Below are 20,749 nucleotides of genomic sequence, written 5' to 3' on the forward strand. Positions count from 1 at the left end.
AAACGTAAAGTTTTCTCCTCGGAAAGGAAGTCGGCGCCGCAAGGTGCAGCGAGCAATGTCTACGGAACACGACGCTTTCCTCTACGGGAGACGGAGACGCCGCAGGAGCACCGCCGGCGGCCGGGAGCGCAGCGCTCACTATTGTGCGAACGCCGGCGGCGGAAGGACTCGGGCCACCGCAACATTAAAGAGTCCCTCTTTGTTCGGCGTCGGCCGCAGACGCAGGGCGCGGTGTCCCTCCGCGCTCGCCGCGCAGTCCCCGCCCCCGCGCGGCCCTGCCGGGCTGCCATTCGGCCGCGGAGGCGCTGCGCGCTCCCAGAATGCACCGGCAGTCCGCGGGAAACCAAAATGGCGAAGGGCTGTAGCGAAGCGGGCTGTGTTTAAGGCCGGTGTGGGAACGCTCGCTCTGACCCCCGTCGCTCGTCCTCAGGACCGTGGTTTGTGCGTGTGTCTGTGCGGGGTGCCCGTCGGGGAGGGTGCCCGGCCAGCGCTCGGACTCGCAGGGGAAGCGCCCACGGGGACGTGCTTGGTTGTTTTTTCCTGTATGAAGCGGTTGGCACCACTGAAGTGACCGAATGAGGTGAGAGACCTGGGCCGGAGGGAAGCGGGCTCTTCCGGAGGAGAAGGGCAGCGGGGGAGGAGGGAGAGAAGAAAGGAAGCAAGTCGAAAAGGGAAAGATGGAGGACCGAGGTGGGGGTGGCGGCTGCAGCCCGGGGCTGGGGGTGCTTGGCGTTCGCGTTGTATGTGATGAAAAGAATGGATGGGAAGGAGCAGTCCGCTGGGTGCTGGAGAACAGAGAGGCTCTGGGAGGGAGCCGGGCGTTGGGGAAGTCGGTTGGGGGAACTGGATGAAACGTTGAGGCGGGGAAACAGCGTGTGGAGGGGCAGGAAGGAACCTGGGGGCAGCAGGCGGTTGGAGGGGCAGGATGAACCTGGGGGTGAAGGGGAGGGGAGCCGGGGGGAGGAGCCGTGGGGAAATCCGGGCCGAGGGGGACGTGGGGTGCTCAGGGGAGGGGCTGCCTGGGCCGGGCGGGTCGGGGGTGTGCATGAAATTGGAGGAAGGGGGTACAATGGAAGGGCAGGGTGGATGCGGGGGTACGGGGAACACTGAGTGGAGCCCGGGAGCAGACCCCGAGAGCTCCGAGGGGCCGAGGTGCAAGTGTCGGGTGGGGAGGAGGCACCGCGCGCTTGGAGCGCACCAGCAGTCGGAGGCAGTTGTTCTGTGTCATTCAGTCCACCTCCGATTCCTGCTCGGGATGCCGATTTGTATTAATTGATTCTTTTCTTTTTCTTTTTTTTTTTTTTTTACAACTGAGGTCGTGATGGTTTGAGCTGGGATTGGGACTAATTCGCCGAGATTTCTTAACTCATCGTGGTAGTGCCAGAACTCTGAACTCTGTGTTTTACAACCTGGCGTTCTTGGTGGCTAGAATTTTTGTTCTGGAAGCAACTCGAGGGCGACAGATGGGTTTATCGGGGTGATTTTGACGAACGGGGAGGGTTCGTGAACAATGGGGAAAAAAAGGATATGGGATGTTATTCTGTTCTTGAAAGCATGTAACTTCAGTTAAAGGTAGACCCTGTTTACTAATTCAGATGTGGAAACCTCGGTGGGTCTGTGTGTAACGTAAGAAAGTGTATGTGAGGTCAGTACATAACTAGAAATATGTAAATAGAGCCTGATTTAATTTGTCTCCAGATGCTCCGGTAGTAGTAACTTTCTCCTTCAGATTGATTCCAGGTGACCCTCCTGTGTACCTTGCCTGCAGGCTGGTTTCAATTTCCATGTTTTCATTCTCTCTCTCGAATTCCTTTTTTGGCAGTGGATTACAAAGACAGTGAATTTAAAGGTATTTAATGTGGCCAAAGCAAATACTTAGATCCTTAAGTGACCTTTTTAAAGGTTTGAAATGCTTTAATTGGAGCCATTTTGACTTAAAGTTTCAGGTGCCCAGTAGTTTTGGCAAGGAAAGAGTTGATTTTAAATGTCTTAACATAGAGCATCCTATTGTTGATATTTAGAGTGTTATTCACACTGCAAGCATTTGCAGTGATAGCTTGAGAGGGGATACAAGGCGACATTTTTTGTTGTTTTTAGGTTCCTTAATTTTAAAAAAATGTATAATTCACATTTTCAATTTGCTCACCTTCGGTTTCTTTTAAGGTACTAAAAATATTCTAAAATATTTGAATTTAGAGTGCACCTGTTTCCTGATACTGCATATCATGTTAATGGGCATTAACGGAAATCTATACCTATTAGGATGAAAGCACACACAATTTAGAACTAGAAGTGCAGAAATGAACTTTTTTTTTCTGATGAAACAAAATATATTTAATAATCCTTTAAAATGTGCCTGTTGCCTCAGAGCTCAGTTTGGAAAGGGATTTTATTCTGTATATTTGCTGTGGGTGCTTTGATGTCATGGTTTATAAATATACCTTTTTATTAGACCCTTGACTGAAAGGATAATTTGTTCAATTTATATTTCATCATAATCTTTACATCTGACTTTAGGAAACTGGCAGTATAGTGATAATCTATTTTAACATATGGGAAATATGCCTCTGAGGAATTGCCATTGCCAACATCTGTAGCTTGGTGGTTCTGAAAGTAAAATTTGCTGTGTTAGTCAGTCTAAACTTCCACAAATGCTATTCCTTGTTTGATATTTTTATGCTTTGTTTCTACTGTTTTCCAGGATTTATTTATTGATACAGTATAACAACCCCAAATTGGAATGTGGAAGTTTCCTTGTGGGTGTTTTTATGTATTAGGAGTACTCTCCAGTAGAACTTTCTGCACTGATTGATCTTTATTTGCTTTACCTATTATGGTAGCCAATAGCCACTTGTGGATGTTGAACACTAGAAACAATTTATAATTTAGTTTAACTATTAGGTGAGGCTGAGAACTTTATTTATTTATTTGTTTATTTATTTATTTTAATCCTCATCTGAGGTTATGGTTAGAGAGAAGAAAGGAGAGAGAGAAACATCAACTGGTAGCCTTCGGTACATGCCCTGACCAGGGATTGAACCCTCAACCTAGGCATGTGCCCCAACCAGGAATCAAACCTGCAACCCTTTGGAGCACAGGATAGCACTCCAATCAACTGAGCCACTCGGCCAGGGCTGAGAACCGAATTTATAATTTAAGTAAAACTAAAATTTGAGTCTGACCAGTGTGGCTTAGTGGTTGAGTGTTGACTATGAACCAGGAGGTCACAGTTCGATTCCCAGTCAGGGCACATGCTTGGGTTGTGGGCTCGATCTCCAGGAGGGGTGTGCAGGAGACAATCGATCAGTGATTCTCATCATTGATGCTTCTCTCTCTCTCTCCCTTCCTCTCTGAAAATTATTAAAAATGTATTTAAAAACAACACTAAAATTTGAATGGTCATAAGTAGCTAGTGGCTGCTGTATTGGACAGCACAATATTAAGGGTTATTGCACCCATTGATTAGGAATTATCACATCCATTAACCATGGAAACCCAGGAACCCAAGGGTAAAGAACTATCATGTAAGGAGGTTGAAATTCTCTTTGTACATTTTTAAGATAAAGTCTTTTTCATTTTTGCCACACATCATATCTTCTGTCACATATCAGTTTTCATATAACATTACAAAAGAATAATGAAGATAGCAACTTCTCTGGTCTTTTTAAGAGTTGTAAGATTCTGTTTCTTTTGTTGAAAAGCAGCAAAAATGGATGTTAGGAAAGTTTATATTTAAAAATTTTACTTTGTTATTTTGACACATAAGTTAACTTTTTGAAAATTTGAAACATATACAAAGAAAACACAAATAGTATAACAACCTTTTTTGTGCCCAGGCTTATTTCATCAATACCTCTACTCCTCCATTTTACTCCGTGTTTTCTATTTTAAAGTTTTCTAAGGTAAAATTTACACATATTGAAATGCACAAATCTTTTTTTAAAATATATTTGATTTCAGAGAGGAAGGGAAAGGGAGAGATAGAAACATCAATGATGAGAGAGAATCATTGATTAGCTGCCTCCTGCACGCACCCCACTGGGGATCGAACCCGCAACCTGGGTAAGTTCTCCAGACTGAAATTGAACCTGGAATTGAACTGTGATCTCCTGGTTCATAGCTTGACACTCAATCACTGAGCCATGCTATTCGGGTGAAATGCACAAATCCTAAATGTACACTTTTAAAATAACAGCTTTAGTTAGATGTATTAGCACATACCATGTTTATATGTACACTAGAGGCCCAGGGCACGAATTCATGCACTGGTGGGGTCCCTCAGCCTGGCCTGCGCCCTCTGCAATCTGGGACCCCTCGGGGGATGTCAGGCTGCCGGTTTCGGCCTGATCCTCGAAGGCTGCTGGAAGCGCTGCTGTGGAGGCGGGAGAGGCTCACAGTGGTGCTGGCCAGCCATGAGCCCGGCCTCTGGTACCCAACCGTCAGCTGAGCGGTGCAGCGCTCCCACTGTGGGAGCACACTGACCACCAGGGGGCAGCTCCTGCGTTGAGCATCTGCCCCTAGTGGTCAGTGTGCATTACTACTGGCTGGTCATCTGGTCGCTTAGGCTTTTATATATATAGACTAGAGGCCCGGTGCACGACATTCGTGCACTGGGGGTTGTGGGGGGTCCCTCACCCCGACCTGCCACCCTCTCCAATCTGAGAGCCCTCAGGGGAGCCCTCTCCAATCCGGGAGTTTCTGTCTGTCTTTACAATCATATGAGCGAATTGTCTGAGACCCCAACTCAGTTTGGTTTGTTGCTCACAGAATAATAGAGGCATATTTTTTTCTTTGCTTCATTGGTGGAGATTTCCTGGAAGTTTAGGATATCTTCCCTTTAATTTTTCCTAGAAACTCTGATTTTACTTATGTCTCTCACCTTTGCTTTCCCTCCATCCCCTTCCGCAACAGTAACTTGTTCCAGGCTCACTTTGCTCTAGTGCAGCGGTTCTCAACCTGTGGATTGCGACCCCTTTAGGGGTTGAACGCCCCTTTCACAGGGGTCGCCTAAGACCATCGGAAAACACATATATAATTACATATTGTTTTTGTGATTAATCACTATGCTTTGTAACAATGAAATTGGGGGTCACCACAACATGAGGAACTATATTAAAGGGTCGCGTCATTAGGAAGGTTGAGAACCACTGCTCTAGTGTCTAGGACGGGGGTGGGCAACCTTTTTGTGAATGTGTGCCCAAATCAGCAAAATCTCTGACTCAAAATTCTTCTGCGTGCCAACCCTAATTTTTTGAGAACATGTTACACCTACTTGATATCTCTTAAGGTGTACGTATGTGAAGAACCTTAAAGAAATAATAACATTCATTTGAGCGACAAAAACACAGTATATGATGATGAAAAATACATTTATTTTTTAATGTATACATGTACACTGATAGTCCGACAGAAAACTTTATGACTCCGTTCGATATTATCAGTGGGACTTTTGCTGCTGCATCACTGATGACAGAGATTTTACATCAGGTTTATATTTCATGACCTGCAGAGATATGCACGAGCTACTACTTTCATCCATCAGGCTACTCCTATTATGAGACTTAACAAAATTCATCACTGAGAACAAAGATTCCTAAGCGTATGTGGATGAAACCAAAACACTGGTCGGATCTAGGAAGGCAGAGAGAGTTAAGGCAGAGGCATAGAAATTGCTCTTCCCCTCTCTCGTCAATCCATGTCTATGGTCTTTAAGATAACTTGTTATGTAAAATTATTTATTTATCTAAGATGCACCTACACTGAATTTATCTGAAAAATAAAAGTCGATATTAAGAAAAAAATTGTAAATGGAAGATTATAAGAGAGGGTTTCGCGTGCCAGCAAAAGTTACTGGCTTGCCATGTTTGACGCGTGTGCCAGGGGTTGCCCACCCCTGGTCTAGGAGATCCGCCTGCCACCAGAACTACAATTCCCAGCATTCCTGGTGCTCCCTGTGCTCTGGGCTTCCGCTTCCGGTCCTGGGGCTGCCACCAAAACTACTATTCCCAGAATTCCTGGTGTTCCCCGTGATCTTGGTTTTCCCTTCCTGCTCTGTCTCCATCCCATGGCCTCCCACTCTGCCAAGTCTTCCAAGCCGCCTGCTTTCCCTCTCTGCTCTCCTTCTGGCAGCTTGGGGAGCCAAGTTCCCCAAGCTGCTCCACTCTCCACTGGCTCTCCCGCTCTGCTCTCCGCCTGGCACCTGTGTATGCAAACTAACCCACCAACTTTGTTGGGTTAATTTGCATACTCACTCCTGATTGGCTGGTGAGCGTAGCAGAGGGACGATCAATTTACATGTTTTCCTTTTATTATATAGGATAATTAATATGTATATTACATTTTAAGCTACAATTGAGTGAAAAAATTTTAATGTATTCACAGAGTTGTGCAAGCATCACCATTATCTAACTAAAGAACATTTTCATTACCCTAAAGTTAAAATCTGTATCTACTATCAGTCATTCTTTATTCGCCCCTTTCCCAATACTTATGGCAACCACTAATCTATTTTCTGTGTAATAAATTATTTTCTGTGTTTATATTTTGCCTATTCTGAACATCTACACTAATAAAAGAGAAACATGGTAATTAGCGTACGACCACTACCCTTCCCATTGGCTAATCAGCATATCCTTATGCAAATTAACTGTCAGCCAAGATGGCAGCCGGCAGCCATGCACTGAAGCGAACAGGGAGGCTTGCTTGCTCCAGTGATGGTGGACTCCAACGTTCCTTGCCTGACTTGCTGGCCTCTCAGCTGCAACTCTAAACAACTATGTTGCAAATATAGAAGCTAAACAAAACCCTAGAAACCGGCTTTCAGTCAGCCGGGCTTCAGCCAGCCGGACCGCAACATTGTATCAAATACAGAAGGTAAAGGCCAGAAACCTGCTTTAAGCAGCGAGGCCTCAGAGCTAAAGCTGACCCAGAATAGAAAAAAAAGAAAAAAGAAAAAAAGGAGCAGTTGGGAGCTTCAGTCACCCACCAGCCTGAAAACGGCCCTCAGCCCCTCAGCCAGACTGGCCAGGCACCCCAGTGGGGACCCCCACCCTGATCCAGGACACCCTTCAGAGCAAACCAGCCGGCCCCCACCCGTGCACCAGGCCTCTATTCTATATAGTAAAAGGGTAATATGCCTCCCGGCACTGGGATCAGCGGAGCAGCGAGGCTCCCGGCACCGGGATCAGCGTGACGGGGGCAGCGCCCAAACCCCCTGATCAGCCCTGCTCTGTGCCTGATAGAGAGGGAGCTCCCCAATCCCCTGATCGCCCTGCGGCTCTGTGTGTGATGGGGGAGCTCCCCAACCTCCTGATCGCCCTGTGGCTCTGTGTGTGACAGGGGGCGGGGCCACAACCTCCCTATTTGCCCTGCTCTGTTCATGACAGGGGAAGACGCCCCAACCACCTGATCAGCCCTGCTCTGTGCCTGATAGGGGGGAGCTCCCCAATCCCCTGATCGCCCTGCGGCTCTGTGTTTGACAGGGTGCGACGCACCAACCCCCTGATCGGCCCTGCTCTGTGTGTGACAGGGTGCGACATCCGAACCCCACCCCCTCCCCACGGGCCCTGCTCTGTGTGTGACAGGGTAGAGCCATAACCTCTCCATTGGCCCTGCCCTGAGTGAGACAGTGGCGGCGCCCCAACCCCCTGATCGGCCCTGCTCTGTGGGTGATAGAGGGTGGCACCCCAACCCCCCTCCACAGGCCTTGCTCTGTGTGTGACAGGGTAGAGCCATAACCTCCCCATTGGCCCTGCCCTGAGTGTGACAGGGTGCAGCGCCCCAACCCCCTGATCCACCCTGCTGTGTGTGTGACAGGGGGCGGTGCCCCAACTCCCCTATCGGCCCTACTCTGTGAGTGACAGGGGGGAGCTCCTCAGCCCTCTGATCGGCCCTGCTCTGTGCATGACAGGGGGGAGCTCCTCAACCCCCTGATGGGCCCTGCTCTGTGAGTGACAGGGGGGAGCTCCCCAACCCCTTGATTGGCCATGCTCTGTGAGTGACAGGGGGCAGCGCCCCAACCCCCTGATTGGCCCTGCTCTGTGAGTGACAGGGGGCAGCGCCCCAACCCCCTGATTGGCCCTGCTCTGTGAGTGACAGGGGGCAGCGCCCCAACCCCCTGATTGGCCCTGCTCTGTGCGTGACGGGGTGGCGCCGCAACCTCCCCATTGACCCTGCCTTGAGTGTGACAGGGGTCGGTGCCCCAACCCCCCAATCGGCCCTACCCTGAGCGTGACTAGGGGCTGTACCTAGGGATTGGGCGTGCCCTCTGCCACCCGGGAGCAGGCCTAAGCCAGCAGGTCGTTATCTCCCGAGGGGTCCCAGACTGCGAGAGGGCACAGGCCAGGCTGGGGGACCCCCCTCCCCCCTCCAGTGCACAAATTTTTGTGCACCGGGCCTCTAGTTTCATATAAGTGGGATAATACAATTTTTGGCCTTTTGTGACTGGCTTTTTTCACTTAGCATAGTGTTTTAAGGTACATCCATGTTGTAATATGTATTTGTACTTTATTCCTGTTTATGGCCAAAATATATTTCATACTGCATTTTGTTATTCATTAGTTGATTGACATTTGGGTTGTTTTTACTTTTTGGCTATAATAAATAATGCTATGAACATTTGTGTACAGGGTTTGTGTGAACATGTGTTTCCATTTCTCTTGGGTACATTCTCTTGGGTACATAGCTGTACCCAACACAGATAATACCTCTGTGTTTAACATTTTGAGGAATTGCCAAACAGTTGAGAGAGAGAGAGAGGAAGAGAGAGAGAGACAGACAGACACAGACATCAATGTGAGAGACACACATAGATTGGCCTGTACCTAGCCAGTCCAGTGGAATGAACTGACAATCCAGGTATGTGCCCTTGACCGGAATTGAACCTGAGAACTCTAACCATAGCATGCCAGACAGGGCTTTTAAAATTTTTTAAAAAGAACTTTAACTTTTATTTTTCAATTACAGTTTACATTTAATATTATTTTGTATTAGTTTCAGGTGTACAGCATAGTGGATAGAGAGTCATATACTTTACAAAATGTCCCCCTGATATTTCCAGTACCCACTTGGCCCCATACATAATTATCGTAATATTATTGACCTAAGCTGCACTTTACTTCCCTGTGACTACTTTGTAACTCCCTGTTTGTACTTAATCCCTTTACCTTTCACCCAGTCCCCCAAGTCCCTTTTCCTCTGTCAACCACCAGTCTGTTCTTGTGTCTGAGTCTGTTTCAATTTTGTTTGTTCATTTATTTTGTTCTTAAGTTTCCACATGCAAGTCCGATAATACAGTATTTGAGTTTCTCTGACTTTTCTTACTTCGCTTAGCGTAATACCCTCTAGGTCAGGGGTGGGCAAACTTTTTGACTCGAGGGCCACAGTGGGTTCTTAAACTGGACCGGAGGGCCGGAACAAAAGCATGGATGGAGTGTTTGTGTGAACTAATATAAATTCAAAGTAAACATCATTACATAAAAGGGTATGGTCTTTTTTTTTTTTTTTTTTTTTTTTTTAGTTTCATTCATTTCAAACCGGCCGGATCCGGCCCATGGGTCGTAGTTTGCCCACGGCTGCTCTAGGTTCATTCATGCTGTCACAAATGGTGATTACATTCTTTTTTTTATGGCTGAATAACATTCTGTTGTATATATGTATCACAGATTTTTCATCCACTCATCTATGGATGGACACTTGGGTTGCTTCCAAAGTATCCCGAGTTTGGTGGTTGACATTTAGAGAAGCTGAGACCTCAAGAACAGGAGCAGGTTTGGAATGGAAGATTATGAGTTCACTTTTGGACCTGAGGAATTTGAGTTGGTTGTGGAAAATCCAAACTGAGATGTTCAGTAATAGATACAAAGGAAAGACATTTGTGAAGCTATACATTTAGAAGCTAATAGCTAATAGATGCAATAGAAACTATGGAGTGAATAGATTCATACACAGTATGTGGATTGAGAAAAGGTCTGAGCATAATCCTTGTAGAACAGAAAATGTTCAAGGATAGGCAGAAAAAGAGAGCACTCCAAAAGATACTGAGAAATAATAATCAGAGAGCGAGAAGGAAAACCAGAAGGGTGTGTCCTAATGGAAGCCAATGGAAGAATGTTGAGAGGAAGGAGTGATCAGCCACCACAAATGCTGCTGAGAGTGTAGGTCAGACTGAAGTTCATTGTATTTAGCAGTAAGGAAGTCATTTGTTACCAGTGAGAGCAGTTTTAAACTTAAGAGTTCCTATTAAAACACTAGAGGCCCAGTGTACGAAATTCGCTCAAGAGTAGGCCTTCCTTCCCCTGGCTGCTGGCACTGGCTTCCCTCTGGCACCCAGGACCGGGGTTCCCTCACAGCCCGGCTTCATCCAGAAGGTCATCTGGTCCAATTAGCATATTACGCTTTTATTATTATAGATAACTATGAGCTATACAGAGGAAAGACTAATAATAGACATGATTTTCATACTTGACAAAGACATATTTTAGTAATTTTAATCACATTTATTTAAAATTGGTGATTAATAAAATAGTTCTAAAGGAACTTTGTAGTGTGGGAACCTTGTGGACTATTAGATGTTTTATAAAATTGCATTTAGATGTGGTGAGTTAGAGAATTCTCCTTTCAGGGATGTGTTTAAGCAGAGGCTAATGAGCATGTTATTTAGGGATATTATAAGAAGCAGTTGTTTCACATTAGCTAGGAAGTAAATGATCTTCCAGGTACTTTCTAAAACTAAAATAAGATTTAGGTTATAATGAAAACAATGGGCACTTTTTCCATTAGGTTAATGATGAGAATTGTCAAGGGGATAGAATCCTTCCCAAAGTCATTTCTCCTGAGTGTCCTTTTTTTTTCTATTTTTCTCTAGATTTCAGTTCTTTTCCATTTTTGACAGTTACTTGAATCCATCACTTAGATTTTTCTTTTCCCAAAACAGGCTGAAGATATATGTTGTCATCTCAGTGTTATTGGTGCTCATTAGAGTGGAATAAACAAAAGTGGTTATTTGCAAAGATCTAAGAAATTAACATTTTTATAGTATTTCTAATGCAGTGGTTCGTAAACTTTTTGGTTTCAGGACCAGATTACACTCTTAATTATTGAATACCACAAGAAGTTTTATGTGGGTTATCTCTATCAATATTTACTGTATTAGAAATTAAAATAGAAACTTAAAATAGAAAGAGTACATATGTGTATATACCATAAGTCTTCAGAGTGAAGTCATCACATGTTTAGCCTCAAAATGCCACTCTACACTTTTGGGAGAATGAGAGTGAAAAAGGTAAATAATGTCTTAGTATTAGTATGGTCTAGGAACCATACTCAGGACCTGCTAATCTAGTCTACTGTTTCTTTGGGGAGTTACAGTTATTTCATGCATTGCAGCATAGTTACAATTCCTGGCTTCTTTTTAAGCATTTTATTTAATTGGCCTCTTCGTAGAACAAATTTGAAGAGTGTGTCCTAATTTACTGTATCAGACATAAACTGCTTCTACTTGCTATCTTCAAGTCTACCAATTTAACTATTAATGCACCCTTCCTCACATCAGAAGAAATGTACTTTCTCTGATTCAAGGCTAGTCTTTCCCTTATACTTAAGAATCTGTTTCTTTGATTGTGTTTTCAGTTACCTTTGATACTTTCCTTTCATATTAGAAATATGGTCAAGACTTTTCCTATTTAAAAACACAGCAAAAGCCATTTATTTATCTTACCTTATATCATCTAGATCAGCCGTGGGCAAACTATGGTCCGCGGGCCGGATCCAGCCCGTTTGAAATGAATAAAACTAAAAAAAAAAAAAGACCGTACCCTTTTATGTAATGATGTTTACTTTGAATTTATATTAGTTCACACAAACACTCCATCCAAGCTTTTGTTCTGGCCCTCCGGTCCAGTTTAAGAACCCATTGTGGAGAAACCAAGATGGCGGCATAGGTTAACGCTGGAGTTTGCTGCCTCGAACAACCACTTCAAAAATACAACTAAAAGATGGAACGGACATCATCCAGAACCACAGGAAGGCTGGCTGAGTGGAAGTTCTACAACTAGGAGGAACCGAGAATCAGAGGAGGCGCAGTGCTGAAGTAAAATACTAAGGTGCGGAGTGCGCCCAGCGCGGGCTGGTGGCTGAGGGCGTGGTTGACTGTTTGAATCCGGAGGGAGCCTCAGACTCTGAGCTCCAAATCCGGGCGAGTCTCTAGGGACCCAGACTCAAACGGGAGAAGTGGGACTGTCTGGCTTCGGTCCCTCCGAGGTTTGCAGCGGTTGCTGGGACAGAGAGGCAGAACCCCTGGGGATGGACTGAGAGCAGCCATAACTGCTCCCTCCTCCGCCCTGTAGATCCTGTGGGACCCGCCCCGCCCAAGCCCTGCACAGAGCCATTTGCCGTATAGCCTCAGGCAAAGGCTAGATTAGCACCTCCCTAGAGGACAGAAGTTCTCCCACTGCAAACACAGCTGAGTCTCACAGCCAGTTGGCCTGGAGGTCAAGTAGTAATTACCTACAACAATCAAGGCTTGACTACAAGACTGCTCACAGAGACCACAAGGGGGTGCACCAAGAGTGTCTACCCCAGGTAATTGGGACACTTAACAGGGAAAGCCACTCTGTCGACACAGTGAAGCATAAAAAAATGCCAAGACAAAGAAACAGGCCACAAAGGACAGAACCGGAGGAAAGCAGGCTACTGGATATAGAATTCAAAGAACCCATTGTGGCCCTCAAGTCAAAAAGTTTGCCCACCCCTGATCTAGATGTATGTAGACGAGCACCTTGAAAAAAGTTTCAGCTCCTTCAGCTCCCATTTAAAGTATTATTAATACAAACATTTTTCTATACAAACAATCATAGAAAATTTAAATTAAAAAACTTCATATCGCCGAAACCGGTTTGGCTCAGTGGATAGAGCGTCGGCCTTCGGACTGAAGGGTCCCGGTTTCGATTCCGGTCAAGGGCCTGTACCTGGGTTGCGGGCACATCCCCAGTAGGGGGTGTGCAGGAGGCAGCTGATCGATGTTCCTCTTTCATCGATGTTTCTAACTCTTTATCCCTCTCCCTTCCTCTCTGTAAAAAAATCAATAAAATATATTTTAAAAAAATAATAAAAAAAAAACAAAAGCAAAAACAAAACAACTTCATATCACCCAGACAACATGGATGGACTTTGAGGACATTATGATTAAGAGAAATAAGTCAGACAAAGAAAGACATACACTATATGATTTTACTTTCATGTGGAATCAAAAACAACAACAACCAAAAAACACCTGGCCTCATATATGCAGAAAATAGATTGGTGATTGCCAGAGTAGGGGGAGTGGTGACAGTGCTGACAAAATGGTTGAAGGGGGTCAAAAAGTACAAACTTCAGTTATAAAATAAATTGTCATGTAGATGTAACGTATAGCGTGGTGACTATCCTATTAATAAAAGCCTATGTAGTCGTGACGCCCTCACGCTGTAACGAGCGATCACCAGGAGGCTGCGTGTGTAGTGGGCGCGCATGAGTGGGCGGGGCTGCGCTTGCACGTGGGTGGGTGGGGGCTTGATGCTGCGTGCGCGGTGCAGAGGCGGGTCCCACAGCTCCAGCCTACCTCTTTGGGGCAATCCATCGAGGAGCCCTGGACGGGTGGGTGGGGCCTACATCTTTGGGACAATTGATTGCGTGGCTCCCACACTTTGAGAGGGCACAGACCAAGCTGGGGGGAACTCCCCTTCCAGTGCACAAATTTTGTGCACCGGGCCTCTAGTAGTTAATAATGCCGTCTTACATATTTAAAAGTTACTAAGAGTAAATCTTAAAAGTTCTCATCACAAGAAATAAATTTGTAGCTGGTGATAGAGGTTAGCAAGATTTATTAGTCCTGTCCTGTGTTGCTAAGTGGTTAGATTGTTGGCCCATGCACAGAAGAGTCAAGGGTTAGATTCCCGGTCAAGGGCATATACCTGGGTTGCAGGTTCCATCATGCCCTGATTAGGGCTTGTGCAGGATGCAACCAGTCGATGTGCCTCTACATTGATCTTTCTCTTTCCCACTCTTAAAAAAGCAATGTAAAAAATATCCCTGGATGAGGATTAAAAGTAACAACAACAACAACAAAAACACACCAAGATTTATTATGGTGATGTTTATGTAATACTAGAGTCCTGGTACATGAAATTTGTGCACGGGTGTGGTTCCTAGACCTGGCCAGCGATCGAAGCACAAGTGTCTGGCGTGGAAGGGCAGGTCCCAGCTGACCTCTGGGCCCCCAGGTCCCCGTGCACCCCCCTCCACCTGAGTCACAGCGCATGATCCCCATGTGGAGATGCGATGAGCATGGCCGGATGCCAGGGGCTGGGGTGTAGTGTGGGCCTCTGATCCACCCAGCGGTGCCGCATGGAAACCAGGCAGGTAGCGCGCTCTCTCCCGGCCGACCTCGCAGATCGGCTCCTGCATGAACCCACAGCGAGCATGACCAGCCCCTGCAGGCCCAGCGGCTGTGGCCCAGCTCACCCGGAAGAGGCTGTACATTTGCGGAGTGGGTTCCTTGTGGGCGCCTTGTACCTGAGCGCGGGGGCTTGCCCAGTGTGTGAACCCTGGTGTCCCAGTGGAGAGTATCAGGGGGAGTGAGAGCACTTGGCAGACACCCCGCATTCTCACTGCACTTCCGTCTCCATCACCCCCGCCCCCAGGTAGGTGAGAGGTTGCAGCCCCCCCCCCCCCCCAGGCGCCGCGTCACTGATGCCTGCCATGTTCTATGCCGCCCCCTGGTGGTCAGTGCATGTCATAGCGAGCGGTCGGACTTCCGGTTGAACTGGATGAGGGGACAATTTGCATATTAGGCTTTTATTATATAGGATATTTATTGATTTCAGAGAGGAAGGGAGAGGGAGAGAGATAAAAACATGAATGATGAGAGAGAATCATTTCTTGGCTGCCTCCTGCATGCCCCCTACTGGGGATCGAGCCCACAACCCAGGCATGTGCCCTTGACTGGAGTCATCCTCTGGACCCTTCAGTGCATAGGTGAATTTGCTTTGCAAATGTTGAGTTAGCTTAGCAAAAAGATTAATTTGCTTTTGAAAAGGTGAATTTGAAGTGGAAAAGATGAATTTGCTTTGCAAATGGTGGATTTGTCTGATTGTATTTCAGCAGCATCAAAATGAGTTGCCCTTTCCAGGATCTTAGTAAATTCCAATATTGCTTCCTATTTTTTCAAATTACTTCTGTGACATTAGATTATTATTACTGAGTACTTTTTTCTCCTAGTAAATTAGTTGTAAACACTTTTTTTTTGGAACATAAGATTCTAGTTAGTATTTTGATGTTGAAACACAGTGGTTTCAAAATGTGTTTTTGTAACTCAAAGGGTTCTGCTTGATTCCTATGTCTGTCTCTTTCAGAAGGAAAGATAAAATAATCCTGTTGAAATGTGCTAGGACCAAGGATCCCTTATTTTGTGATTTATTAGAATGTAAACATAGAGCAGAGTTAAACAGTGGTTTATAGGATAAATGCTCTTATTTTCCTTCAAGTAAGGTACTGATTATATTGTACAGTTCTATGTATCTATATACTTACTAGAGGCCCAGTGCACAAAATTCGTGCAGTGTCAGGGAGGTCCCTCAGCCCGGCCTGCACCCTCTCGCAGTCCGGGACGGGGAGCAGGCCTAAGCTGGCAGTTGGACATCCCTCTTGCAGTCCAGGACCCCTTGCTCCTTACTGTTCATCTGCTTGCTACTCCTCACCGCTTGACTTGCTGCTCCTTTCTTAGTACTGCTGTGGAGGCGGGAGAGGCTCCTGCCACCACTGCTGCACTCGCCAGCCGTGAGCCTGGCTTCTGGCTGAGCGGCACTTTCCCTGTGGGAATGCACTGACCACCAGGGGGCAGCTCCTGTGTTGAGTGCTGTCCCCTGGTAGTCAGTGTGCATCATAGTGACCAGTCGTTCTGGTTGTTCTGCCATAACGGTCGCTTAGGCTTTTATTATATAGATATACAAATATAGACTCATTATGTACTACCCCTGAAACTAATGTAATGTTATATGTCATTTGTAGTTCAATTAAAGTATATTAAATAGCAAAAGTAAATAAAAAGATGCTATAGAAATCTAGTTTTGGAAATCTAGATATGGAAAGATGTTCCTAATATATTTTTAAATTAAAAATAAGGCATGTTACAGAGCAGTATGCAAAGTTGACATTTTTATAAATGAAAATATACACATGGGAGCCCTCGGGGGATGTCCGACTGATGGCTTAGGCCCACTCCCACAGGAGAGGCCGAGGAACCCTACTGGTGCACAAATTTGTGCACCGGGCCTCTAGTATGCATATAAGTTCTTTGTTTGACCTCCCCCTCCCCCCCCCCCCCCCATTGCTTCTAAGGATCCCCAGTCTGTTGCATGCTATCATGTGTTTGGAATTATTTTGTCAATTTATTTGGTTTATTAGATTCCACGTATAAGTGAGATTATATGATATTTGTCTTTCTCTAACTCTTTCACTTAGCGTAATACTCTTCAGGTCCCTCCATGCTGTCTCAAAGGGTAAGATACTCTTTTTTACTGCTGCATAGTGTTCCATTGTGTAAATGTGAAAGAGACTCTTCTTTCTGACTGAGTTGTTTTGACAATCTCCAAAGATCAATTGACCATAAGTGTAAGGGTTTGATTCTGGATTCTCAATTTAATTTCAATGATTTTTGTGTCCTTAATGTCTATATCATAACATCTTGATTACTGTTGCTTTGTATAAAATTTTGAAATGGAAAGTGTGAGTCCTCCGGTTTTGTTCTCTTTTTTTCTTTTCAGTATTTATTTAGCTATTACGGGTTTTCTTTTCGATATGAATTTTAGGATCAGTCTGTCAGTTTCTGCAAAAACGTCAGCTGGGATTTTGATAGATAATTGCATTGAGTCTGTAGATCAGTTTGGGAATAGTGCCATCTTAATGTTAATATCCATGAACATGTCTTTCCAAACCTATAGGTCTTATTTAATTCCTTTCTCGGTTGTTATGTAGTTTTCATTGTACAAGCCTTATGCCTTTTTGTTAAATTTATTCCTAAGTATTTTGTACTTTTTGATGCGATTGCAAATGGAAATTTTTTCTCAATTTCATTTTTAGATTGTTTATTGCTAGTGTATAGAAATACAATTAGTTTTTTCATATTAATCTTGAAACAATGAATGCATAGATAGGTGGAACAACAAATCAGTGTTTTTCTCACTCAAATCAATAAGTAAAAAGGAAAGGAAAGGAAAGGAGAAAAAATGATAAAGTGAAATTATTTTTAAAAAATATATTTTTATTGATTTCAGAGAGGAAGGGAGAGAGATATAGAAACATCAATGATGAGAGAGAATCATTGATCGGCTGTCCCTGCAACCTGGGCTTGTGCCCTTAACCGGAATCGAACCCAGGACCCTTCAGTCTGCAGGCCGATGCTCTATCCACTGAGCCAAACCAGCTAGGGTGATAAAGTGAAATCCTTAATGTGAGATCTCTCTAATACTGAAGAACAACCATGTCCTCCTTAAAGAAGTGAATTAGATACATACTTTTGTGGATAGGTTTAGGGGGGAAAGAGTGGGGAGGAAATTGAGGAATTTTATATTTGTAGCTTCTGTTTTTTCTGAACTATAACCCAACCTTGAGAGTGGAGTTGAATGCCCCAACAGAACTGCCATCAAGTTCCTCTGCCTGAAGGTGTGTACATAGCAGAAACGATTATAATATTTTTAAAAGTTTTCTTTGTGCATTAATTTCTTTGCATATATGTTTAGTTACAGCATCTAAGCTTTTTGAATGATATAGTCAGTTTTCTTTTTTCCTGAGGCCAGGAGATTAGGCTGTAATCATTAAACTTTCAGCTCTTTGAGGAGTGTCTGGCATATGTACCAATTTACTATTCCTAGGAGAGTTTTTGTGTCTTGTTTTTGTTTTTTAAGAATTATAGTTTATAATATTAAGATGCTTTAATCATATAGAAACAAAAGAAACCTATTTTCATTGAGAAAAAGACAGCATCATTTCCTCTTGTCTCCTCACATTAGTTTAAGGTTCTTATATTTGATTTCAAAGAAGGGAGAGGGAGAGAAACATCAATGATGAGAGAGAATCATGGATCGGCTAACTCCTGCACGCCTCCTACTGGGGATCAAGACCACAACCCAGGCCTGTGCCCTTGACTGGAATTGAACCCGGGACCATTCAGTCTGCAGGCCAACGCTCTATCCACTGAGCCAAACTGGCTAGGTCTAAGGTTCTTTTTATGGGTACTTGAATCCCTCTATTCACAGTTTGTGATTTTTTTTTAATGTATTTCTATTGATTTCAGAGAGAGAGAGAGAGAGAGAGAGAGAGAAATATCAATGATGAGAGAGAGTTATTGATTGGCTGCCTTCTGCACGCCCCACACTGGGGATGGAGCCTGCAACCTGGGCATGTGCCCTAACTGGGAATCGAACCCTGATCTTCTGCCATAGGTCAACACTGAGCCATGCCGACTGGGCCACAGTCTGCGACTTTTTGATAGCAGTTTATGAATTCTCCATTAAATAGATGGAATCATAGTTTTTTTTTTTTGTTTGTTTTTTTTAAATTAAATCTTTATTGTTCAGATTATTACATTTGTTCCTCTTTTTTCCCCCCATAACTCCCCTCCTTCCAGCTCCTACCCCACCCTCCACCCTCGCTCCCCACCCACTGTGTTCATCCATAGGTGCATGATTTTTGTCCAGTCACTTCCCGCATCTCCCACACCCCTTTTTCCCCCAAGAATAGTCAGTCTATTCCCTTTCTATGTCCCTGATTCTATTATAATCACCAGTTCATTCTGTACATCAGGTTATTTATTCACTTGATTCTTAGATTCATTTGTTGATAGATGCATGTTTGTTGTTCATAATTTGTATCTTTACCTTTTTCTTCTTCTTCCTCTTCTTAAAGGATACCTTTCAGCATTTCATATAATACTGGTTTGGCGGTGATGAACTCCTTTAGCTTTTCCTTATCTGTGAAGCTCTTTATCTGACCTTCAATTCTGAATGATAGCTTTGCTGGATAAAGTAATCTTGGTTGTAGGTTCTTGGTATTCAGCACTTTGAATATTTCTTGCCATTCCCTTCTGGCCTGCAAAGTTTCTGTTGAGAAATCAGCTGACAGTCGTATGGGTATTCCCTTGTAGGTAATTGAGCCTCTTTCTCTTGCTGCTTTTAAGATTTTCTCTTTGTCTTTTGCTCTTGGCATTTTAATGATGATGTGTCTTGGTGTGGTCCTCTTTGGATTCCTTTTGTTTGGGGTTCTCTGCGCTTCTTGGACCTGTAAGTCCATTTCTTTCACCAGGTGGGGGAAGTTTTCTGCCATTATTTCTTGAAATAGGTTTTCAATATCTTGCTGTCTCTCATCTTCTGGCACTCCAATGACTCTGATATTAGACCGCTTAAAGCTGTCCCAGAGGCTCCTTACACTATCTTCACACTTTCGGATTCTTTTTTCATTTTGCTTTTCCAATTGGGTGTTTTTTGTCGAATCTTTGGTTTGATTATCGTACTCCTCTGGTCTGCTATTGGGTATAATATTCTTTATTTCAGTCCGTGTATGCTTACTTTCTAATTTCTTTATCGTAGCATCGAGGGTCTCATTAGTTTTCGTGAGGCTCTGCACAAATTTATGGCAAGCCCTCAAAATTGCGATTCTTAGCTCCATATCCTCCATTTCTGTCATGTTTTTTTGTCTCCGCATCTTTTATGCTTTCTTGGTGCACCCCCTTGTGGTCTCTGTGCGCAGTCTTGTTCTAGCCAAGCCTTAATTGTTGTAGTTAACACTAGAGGGATTTGACCCCCAGGCCGACTGGCTATAGGAATCAGCTGTATGGAAAACGTCTGCCTTCTGGGGAGGTGCTAATCCAGCCTTTGCCTGAGGCGATCGGCAAATGGCTGTGCGCAGGGTTTGGGCGGGGCGGGATCAACAGGGCGGGCGGAGGGAGCAGTTATGGCCACGCTCAGTCCCGTTCCCAGAGGCTCTGCTTCTCAGAACCCCGGCAGCCGCTGCAAACCTCGGAGAGAAAGCTGCCCTCAGGTTCCAACTGATGCCGGATAATCCCGCTTCTCCCGTTTGAGTCTGGGTCCCTAGAGACTCACCCGGATCTGGAGCCCAGAGTCTGAGACTCACTCCCGACAGAAAACGACAACCGCGCCCTCAGCCACCAGCCCGCTTTGCGCGCGCACCTCGGTACCTTTGTATTTTCCACACTGCGCCGCCTCTGAGCCTCGATTTGCTGTTCTCTTTCCTTCTAGTTGTAGAGTCTCTCTTCAGCCAGCCTTCCTGTGGTTCTGGGTGATGTCCGTTCAGTCTTTTAGTTGTATTTTTGAAATGGTTGTCTGCGGCAGCGGTCTCCGGTGTTTACCTACGCCGCCATCTTGGTCTCCTCGGAATCATAGTTTATGTAGTTCTGGTTAAGAGCACTTACCTAGTACTAAAAATACATTTATACTAAATTTCAGAACATTCACATAGTATAGTTTTGGATCCTAATGACATTATCTCTTAATTATGAGTTAATATCAACAAATAGATATTGGTTGTCCATCTTGAAGAAAATACTGCACTTTGGTTCTATATGCTATGGAGAATTAATTTATTTGTTGAACAAATGCTATTGATGATCTTCTATGGGACATATAGTTGTTCAACAATGTATCTAGAGATACATTGTTGAACAACATAAGTCATGTTCACTGCCCTTGTGGAGTACGTA

At 44.6% G+C, this 20,749-nt stretch overlaps 1 protein-coding gene across 3 annotated transcripts in view; it reads left to right on the plus strand.

Annotated features, from left to right (window-relative positions):
- Nucleotides 1-342: 342 nt before the first annotated feature.
- MTF2 (metal response element binding transcription factor 2) overlaps nucleotides 343-20,749 on the plus strand; it is an 80,041-nt gene continuing 59,634 nt past the window's right edge. For all 3 annotated transcript variants that reach the window (XR_011470261.1, XM_070405606.1, XM_070405607.1), the window contains exon 1: nucleotides 343-580. Coding sequence is in view for 2 of the 3 variants with exons in the window: in XM_070405606.1 (XP_070261707.1) it covers nucleotides 576-580 (5 nt within the window). In the remaining variant the exon portion in view is untranslated. The remainder of the gene's footprint in view (nucleotides 581-20,749) is intronic.

The sequence above is a fragment of the Myotis yumanensis genome, unplaced genomic scaffold (assembly GCF_028538775.1).
Source record: "Myotis yumanensis isolate MYYU_CA2020_CCGP unplaced genomic scaffold, mMyoYum1.0.hap1 SCAF_2, whole genome shotgun sequence".
Taxonomy (NCBI): domain Eukaryota; kingdom Metazoa; phylum Chordata; class Mammalia; order Chiroptera; family Vespertilionidae; genus Myotis; species Myotis yumanensis.